We start from the raw sequence: 9,407 nt of genomic DNA on the forward strand, positions 1-9,407 counted from the left end.
GGGCCCCTGGCCGTTGTGTAATAAAAATAAATGACCATTTCTTATCTGACTTAGCAGAAGCTAGGATAGGAGGAGGCCAACAAAGCCTAGCAGGGCTCACCTCAAACTCCTGAAGATCCCACTTAGGCAGTGATGGAGGCCACATCTGGCAGATACATTCAAGGCAGCATCTCAGAAAGGAAATGCAAAAATACCCATCAATCTAGGTAGAAAAGCAGACAGTAAAAGTAAGAAGCTGAAAGGAAGCATAAGGAAAGAAGGATGAGTAGTTAAAAGCTTTGACATTATTACAAATTGATTTATTTAATATTGAGGGGTTAATTAATTAAAGAACTATGGACAGTTAATGGTGCAAAACAGATAAGGCCTTAAGCAGTAACAATAGTCTGTCATCAGCAAGGAATAAGGAAGCAACAGTATAAAGGAAGTTGAAGCCATTACACTGCATTAGCAAGCAGGCACATCCCATCCACTGATGAGTACAATTGGGGTGGGGAAGGGGAGCAGCAGGGAAAGTTTTCCATTAATGATGTAGCAAGTTGCTGAACTCCAATTCACCCCATTTGCTCCCCCTTTTATAAAATACTTTTTGTGAATATTTGTGCAACCAGCATTCTGTCCGTATGAATGTTCAAGGGAAATTAATTTCAGTTGATGCAAACAGAAACCAATTATTAGAAAATGATTTTGTCTATAGATCTGTTTAAAGGGCTTTTTACATTCTGTCAACACACCCCATAAACCAAAATGAATTTAGCCCTATGTTAGAAGTTTAACAGAACAGCACCTCTCATTGCTTCATCACTAAGCAAACAGAACATTGGCCAAGTCAGGTACACGTCGCCAGCAAATTCCTGGATTCTGAGGTACATTTGGGAAATCTGAGATTTGGAGTCATGAATGTCTATAAATACAGATACTTGTGTTGAGATGAGAAGCTTCAGCTGATGAGTTTGATTCCACTGCTTCTCACTTCCCTTCAAAAAGAAATCATGGCACTGACCTGCATTGCAATTATTCTTGGTTTAGCACATCTCCTTACTGCTAAACCCCTGGATTGTGAGCCTCTAGTTCCAGAAGCCATTGACAATGCAACAATGACCAAGGTAAGAAGTGCCCTTAGAAGGGCCTCAACTTCTGATGCTTATATTCTAGATGGGGCACTCAGAGGTTCATTAAGGACCTGTCCTAGACTAAGGCACAGGCCAGGCATGCAGGCAAGGGAACCATTTAGTAAAATTAACCATATAGTCAGGCTTTAATCTTACAAGCTGAGTAGTATTTATACCTCATCAGTACCCGCTGAAATATAAATTACTGAATGGAAACTGGGCAACAGCATGGTGTGCACCGCAGGTTTTAATCCAAGACCTGGAGATGTCTGGATTCCAAGTGATAGACCCAGGAGGGAACCCTTAGAAATTAGAGGAAGACCATTTGACAGAGCACCTCAATCCATTGGATTGGTCCCTGAGGAACATTTACTAAGTGCCTTCCCCACCTACTTTTAAACATACCAAGCGATGGGGATTCCAGGAGCCTGGGCCTCTTCCCAAAAAAGTATCCTTGAAACCTTAGAGCCCTCAGCATCCTAATGTTCATGCCACTTATTTTACTGGGGATTCTTAATAAATCTCTCTCTGAAGTGATGCCAGTGACTGTGGAATCAATGTGAAGAGAGTGCGACAATGGCAGCTAAAGTCAACGCTTACAGTCTGGAAACTCAGGTGGAACGCTGCCCTCTGCAGATATAGGGAAAAAAAGCCAGCATAAAACCAATCGACCTCCTTCCCCATTCTGTGAGCCACTCACAGCCCTAACAGGTTAGCTCTTGCAGATGAAGGATGCCTGCAGGGCAGCTGGCTCCTGTCTTTCCGGAGCTCATGAAGGGGCTCCACAAGAGGAGCTTACAGATGCTTCCAGTTTTCTAAAATGATGCCAGCAGTTCCAGCCATATTTTGTTGGCATCAGCTCCTTAGCAGGGAACATGAATGCCCCCCTCTCCTCTTGTACCATGTGCTGCCACAGCTGTCACTATGTCTTCTTTTTACTGTCCACTTTCTTTACATGTCTCCACTGCTTAATTTGTCCCAGGGCTGAGCCCCGGCACCTCTGGGCATCCCATGTCAGTTATGAAAGTAAAAAAATTGCTTGATCCCCAGCAACCTCCTACATTACATGTCTCCTTTCCCATCTCTTCTCTGCCATTTGGTCTTTTTTGTGTCCCCTCTTCCTTTTGATTTCTTATTCTTTTTTGTTCGTTTGCCTGTTTTTGCCAACTCTTCTCCCTACCCCCCAACCCATAGCTCTGATTCCCCCTCCCTACTTCATCAGCCAGCAGATGACACACCTTGCTAATGGGAGTGGGGCATAGTTGCCATCCAATCCAGAGCTAAGTGCCATGGGAGCAAAGGAGAGGAGTTTAGCAGAGTGAGCTGCCAGCTGAGCCTGAACCCCTGTACACATGAGCTGTTCCCACAGCCAGCTGCATTACACAAGGCAGTAGGGAGGGAAGGTGGAGGACTTTCAAGGAGCTACCATCCTCTTTGCTGGTGGACGAGGCAGCATGTTTATTCCATGGGGGGTGGTATCTGGCATCTTTCCCTTCTCCTGGGCATGTGGTCTAGCACAACCTCTCCCCCCAAGTTTGAAAACAGTGTATTACTGTTACCCCACCTAGACTACTCACCACGACTTTGGGACAAATGGGTAGCATAGTGCTGGCCTAGGGTCACATACGTAGGCTAGAGCATTGCACAGAGTGCTTTGATGGCGTAAGAAGGTTGTTGTGGTTTTTCAGCACCTTGATCCTCTTTCAAGGGAAGCTTTAGTTCCACCAGGTAAGAAGAGGCTATCACCACCAGCTGTGAGAAAAGCATGGGGTAACTGGCAATCTGCCATAAAACTTACTGCCACAAAAAAATAGGTCTATTTAAGTTGTAAGTTCAGGAGAGAGACCATTCTCCTCTGTGTCCGTACAGTGACTTGTACAAGAGGGGCCCTGATCCTGACTGGGACCAATACACAATCCAAATAAATAATTACACATACACACATGCTGAGGCTTATAGGGTCTCCTAACAATTTGTTTCTTTTTCTTCCCTCCTCATCTTCACAGCTGCTGGGCAAATGGTTCTACATTGTTGGGGCCTCTCAGCACCCACGCACCCTAAAGGAGATGGAATTGATAAAGAATGCTTATTACTTCATATACCCTAGCAGCCATCAAGACAACTTCCCCGTCACTCAAGTCATGAAACTGTAAGAGCATTTACAACACAGACCTTACTGACAGTGACATGCTCCCTTACTCAGGGAAAATATTTACACAAACATTTTCCTCAGTAGGACCAGGCTACCAGGAACTACCATTAATGAAACAATGTGCAAAGTCTTTCTTGCAGTGTGACTCTTACCTATGCTTGAAGATCCCTGACTCACGCTGAGGTTGCATATGGCTATTCCATGCTTATCCAGACCACTACCAGGAGCCACCGTGCAGCCTTCCCTAACTCCATCTCTTCCTCTTAGGCCTTCTCATTCATAGTCATCCCTGATCTCCTGGACAGCAGGCTCCACTATTGTCTCACGGAGCACCTTTGGCCTGCATTGAACGTGTTCTATATCTGGGCAAGGGCCATTAAAATCCAGGGCTGTCAATCCTGCATCAAATCCTATTCTCATACACACAAAGTGCTACTCTGGAACAGAAGGGTGGATTCAGCTACCATGACAATCCCTTCAGATTTCCCTCAGTTGACTGGGGGTGCTAATGTAATATACATACAGAAAGTTTGTGTGCAGTTCTGTGTTTGATAGAGGCATGTAATTCACATTGGCTAACAGAATTTAACCCAGAGAGCCATAGAGCATCACCCTCTGTGGTTAGTCCACTGATTAATCTCTTCCCCTTTAGGAAGGACAAGTGTGTGGTGGACAACTCCAGTTACATTTCAGTCATCTGGGACAATTTTACAATGATCCTGCACGGTAAGAATCCAGAGATGCTAAGGAGAAAAGCAGAAATGTCCAGTGCATCCTATTGGGAAGGGTGGATTGAGTTGTGGTTGGAGAGGTAGGAAGGTTTTTGTCCTACATTTCACTTTCTCATTTCTACCACACATTTATCTGGTCCCACAGCAGAGTTGCATAACTAATCTGAATCCAGAGGTCAGCTTCCCCCACTTGGCAAGGAATAATTTCCTCCCCTCGTGGGCAATTCTTTGCAACATGCTCATTACAGTGATAGAAGGATTTGTCTGTATCAGGTCATTTCTGTAGCCAGTAGTGGCCTCCATATGCAACAAACACACAGAACTGCCAAAGCTGATCATTCTGCTACAGCTAACACTAGTTTCCAAAAGGGTTTAGCCTGCAGGCGTGAAGGGGTCAGCACAGAGATATAGGTCTGCCAAGCCACATCTAAACACCGGTTTCTAGGTCCGTATGAGATGAGTTTTTTTACACCTATACACAGTATCACCAAATCACAGAATACAGTCAAATGTCCTTGTAGGTTTATATTACACTTCTCCTGAGATTTTGGACCGAATACTCTAACCACCCCTTGTGCCTGTTCTCCTGAAGGGCCAAACGAAACTGGCATAGCACAACTTATCAAGAGCCGCTCCGAAGACACTATGACACTATACCACATTGATGGGACCCACAAAGGGTTATCGATCTCGGGTAAGTAAAGCACATCCCCGCGCCAGAAAAGGACCTAGATAGCCAGAGATGCTCTATGTAGCCCCTGTTACGACAGCATCTCACAAACCCCCTGCAAAGTAGAGCTGTTCAATCATCCCCATTTTACAGGGAAGGAACTGAGGCACAGAGTAAATTAAGTACCTTGCCCAAAGGCACACAAGAAGAGCCTGGAACTGAATGCAGGTCTCTCAAGGACCAGTGCCCTAAACTGAAAGAGCATCCTTCCTTCTGTTCTGCTCCTAGAAAAGTAGCTGCAGGACCCAAGAAAGAGAAAGGCAGGGACAGAGCATGAAAATTAAGTAGCTGCCTAGTCTGGCCTGGGCAGGAACTGTGGCTGATTCTAGATCTTTTAAAGCACCGTGTATATGCTTAACAACAATTATCTAGGTCCTAGGATAAAAAGATTATGGCCAGGAGGGTAAATATTAAAACCTCGGAATCAGTTTTGATTTTAGGGACACCCCATAACTCTTTCCATCTCCCACTGGAGATGGGCTGACCAGACAAATCTCTTCTATCCCCTCCCCCACCCAATAATAATAATAATAGGGGAAATAGAGGGTCCCAACAAAGAAGAATAAAGAGGGGATGCAGCTCCCTTAGCTCAAGGGGGAGAGGTACATGCTTTTGAGTAGGAGATCTGAGTGCTACTCTTTGTTGCTGTGAAAGCTTCAAACAAACCATAGGTACAATGCAGCTACTATACCTCCTAAAACCAACTCTGCCAAATGATTTTCTGCAATTTAGTATTGCATCTTTCAAAACAGCCCGGGCCCAAAACATGAGCACAGAGCAGCTGGAAGAATTCAAAACTCAAGTGGCATGCCTTGGATTGAAGGAAGAGGAAACATTCTATTCTCTAGATAAGGTAAAGATCAACATGGGGTTCCTATGAGAGTTATCAAGCCATCTTTAGAGCTTCAGAATCACACTGAAATTGGGATCAAAATTAAATGCTCCAGCCTCCTCCCTGAAAAGTGGCTTAAAAAAAAGAAAGAAGAAGTTTAGTAACCCAAAGCAAACCCCAACACGTAACATATTCAAGAGTATGCACTGCACCACGATGATATGATATAATGAATGGGCTAGTGAGCCGTCCACTGCCCTTTAATTAATAGAATCAAAACTGCTCAACCATCTGCTATAGCAGGGGTGGGCAGGCAAACTTTCTGGCCTGAGGGCCACATCAGGTTTCAGAAATTGTATGGAGGGCCGATTAGGGGAGGTGCTGTCTTCACAAACAGCCAGGTGTGGCCTGGCCCCCCACCCCCTATACAACCCCCCTGCTTCTCGCCCACGACTGCTCCCCCAGGACCCCTGCCCCATCCACCCCCACCCCCCGCTCTCTGTCCCCCGACTGCCCCCAGACCCCCCACCACCCCATCCAACACCCCCTCTCCTGCCTGACTGCCCCCCCGGGACCCCCACCCCATCCAACCACCCCTTCTCCCTGACTGCCCCCGGAATTCCTGCCCCCATTCCCCGCCCTCTGACCGGCCTGACCCCATCCACACCCCCAGCCCCTGTCCTCTATCCAACCCCCCTCCCTGCCCCCTTACCACGCTGCCTGGAGCACCGCTGGCTGGCGGCGCAGCTGCACCAGGACAGGAAGCCACGCACCACGCAGCACAGAGCACCGGGTCAGGCCGGGCTCTGCAGCTGCACTGCCCCAGGAGCTTGCAGCCCCGCCTCCCAGAGCATTGCGCCAGCAGCATCAGGAGCAGAAGCTGCGGGGGAGGAGGGACCGGGGGCAAGCCTCCCGGGCCAGGAGCTCAGGGGCCGGGCAGAACGGGCCCACGGGCCGTAGTTTGCCCACCTCTGTACTGTAGAACTTATACTGGTAACCCCAGTGGAGACTCTCCTGTAGCTCCGGGTTAGAAGGAGGGTCTAAGCTAGCTGTCCTCATGAAATGCCAAGTGTGCACCATAGAGACAACCATGACGTTCCCTAGTGGCCACAAACGTCTTCACAGCAAGTATAATATAAACCAGAAAGAATACAGGAGCAAACCCTCTACCCCCATGCCTTGATAGGAATTAAACAGAGAGAACTTTAGCTGCCCAGACCCCTTCCCCAAAAGAGACATAAACCTCACAGTTATTGTAAAACCAATAGGTACTGACCATGTACTGGGCTGGTGTTAGATCAGAGTCCTTCCCTTCCAAACTGCCTAATCTTTGGCTTCCTTGGGGAAGTGCCACCAGACTCCACATTCACCAGTCCATTCCTTAAACCTCTCAAGTCTTTTGGAATCCTGTCAGGTTTAAACACCACCATAGTGAAAACTGAGATTGCCAAACCCAGGGCCTCCAAAAACATTGAGCCAGCACGCCATGATCAAGGCCAGACATACTCAGGCCCATTTAATAAATGCTTCTTCCTTCCCTCTGAGCAGCCAGCTCTCCCCAGTAGCTGGCTGGGGCAGCTGCTAGCCCTTAATGAGCTAACAATAGGCAATGCAAACCCACACAAGGAATACTGCATTTTAACAGCTTCTCTCTCTCTTCTCCCAGCGAAGGGGTTTCGCCTTTAACATTCACCTCAATTTGCTTGCTTGACAAAAATCTTCGCTGCTGAGCAAGCATATTGTTCTTATTCCCGAAGCAGCAATGAGCAAGTCCACAGCCTAGCTGAAGCAATGTAAATCTTTAAATAGAGAGAAACGTTCCTGCGACACAACTTCTTGCCCTAGAGGCTGCTGAAGTTGACACTGTTTTAGCCTTTTGGGGATTCTAGTGTGTTAGGCAGGAGGAATTTGAAAATGCACAAGAAATACTGCTAGTTTTGCTGTTAAGAAAATCCTGTACTACTAAGAGCACATTTTACACACGCGATACTGACTCTCACTCTTGTTCATCTCTGTAGGATCTGTGTCCCATGGAAGAAGAAAGATGACAAAAAGCACTCAGTTGAACTGGTAGAACCATCACTGGGGTAACACACATTTCCACAGCAACGTTGCTCTCCACACTGGATATCAGCAGTTGTTAATTCTCTTCCACCTGTTTAGCCACTGAAGGATCTCCCCTTGTTGCATCTGACCATGTGGTTTCTTTGGCACAAACTACTGACATTTTCATTTTCTGTGTTCTGCACCTTTACATTTCTAAGCACTCTTCACGCATGCAGAGCTCAGCAACCATTTGTTCTGAGCTCTTAGTGCAGACTTTCACAAAGGAGACCCACACACTATGCTCTCTCCTGAAGACTTTACTTTTGTTCTTTCTTGTTGATTTAAAAATAAAGATAAATCTGACTGACAGTAAACGTTTGCTATCTGAGTATGGCAAAAACAAATACCAGCTTTTTTTTTCCCCTACAGTAAAGGTCTTGTACTGACATCTGCCCCTTCAAGCAGCACTTACTATGCCCCAAAATAATATACAAACGCGCACACCTTTAAATTTTCTATAAAACAACTGTAACATGGCTGAATGATAACATCACCCTTTTTTTTCCCCCCCGAGTGGCATCATAACACTTAGGGACAAATCCTGAGTTATTGGCCGTTCACTACCAAGCCAGCAGGGCCATAGTAATGGGCCATGAGAAAGCTGTCATTTTCTTCTGTGACAGAGGCAAAGGAGATGGAAGAGACTTGGGTATGAATCAAAATTGCAGCCCAGATAAAAAGAAAGAATTTCCTTTTGTCTTTTCTCTCCTGTCCCCTGTTTGGTTTCCCTGCTGTACAGCTTAGCTCCCCTACATGGGAACTAGGAACAGCAGCAGTGTTAGTTCCCAGTAAGGAACTGATCCAGCTCCCATTAGAAGTCAAGGGAAAGATTCCATTTTACTTCAGTGAGAGTTGGAACAGGCCCTAAAATCCCTGTCTCTCAGGTATCAGCTAAGAGGTAAGCTGGGGAAGGGCACAGCTGACTTAAAAGATTCCCGCCCTGCTTCAGTACGAGGTGTCACAATACCCCTACCCACTCACTCACTATATCCAAAATCAGTGTTGCATGGTCTCTGGCCATGTTGCCAGGAAAGCCAAAAACAATCCAGCACACTGTGCTCTTAAATCTGCCATCAATGCACAAAGAGGTGCACCCCCTGACCTTATCTAGCACCATCACGGGACTGCCCCAGAGATTCATGAATTCACAGGAATGAGCCAGATCTGGGAATGTCACTACACGATATCTGGTGCAACACCATCAACTGTGATCACTCTGGCTGGTGCAACAGTCCTCAGTAGACTGTGTGTGATTGACTGATTGATGAACTGAGCAATGGATGCAGAGGAAACCTTTCAACTTGTTCTGAAATTTTACAAACTATAGCTTCAAAACTAAATGTTGATATTGTTTTAGGGCCTGATCTCACAGTCTCCCATGCATAGAGGTTTCATTAACTTCAGTGGAACCTTCTCACGCAAAAGGCCAGGAGGATCAGAGTACATTAAAGATGAAAGGCACCCTGCAGGGTAGGGAACACACAGTGAGGAGAAAATGAAAAAATTCCGTAGGACACATGCTCCAGGGCTCTGATGAGAATTCACACCTCACCCTTTTGAAGACAATGACACAGTACTGGAGTTCCATTTGGACTATGCCCATCACAGCCTGCACACACATGAGCTACACTTGCTGGGGGAGTCACACTGTCTAAGCACAATGTAACCAACATCCCTCACAGTTCCTTAGGGAATCATTACCAAGGCACAGTCAAGATTGCTTGTGTGACTTTAACTGTGAATT

At 46.3% G+C, this 9,407-nt stretch overlaps 1 protein-coding gene across 1 annotated transcript; it reads left to right on the forward strand.

Moving 5' to 3' along the window:
• The first annotated feature begins 992 nt into the window (after positions 1-992).
• Positions 993-7,605, forward strand: LOC144276066 (alpha-1-acid glycoprotein 1-like). Its single transcript, XM_077835905.1, has 6 exons — positions 993-1,106; positions 3,119-3,261; positions 3,917-3,990; positions 4,588-4,689; positions 5,478-5,578; positions 7,576-7,605. The coding sequence occupies exons 1-6, from the start codon at positions 993-995 to the stop codon at positions 7,603-7,605; spliced, it is 564 nt and encodes a 187-aa protein (XP_077692031.1).
• The last annotated feature ends 1,802 nt before the right edge of the window (positions 7,606-9,407 follow it).

Source organism: Eretmochelys imbricata, chromosome 16 (genome assembly GCF_965152235.1).
Source record: "Eretmochelys imbricata isolate rEreImb1 chromosome 16, rEreImb1.hap1, whole genome shotgun sequence".
In the NCBI taxonomy this organism is placed as follows: domain Eukaryota; kingdom Metazoa; phylum Chordata; order Testudines; family Cheloniidae; genus Eretmochelys; species Eretmochelys imbricata.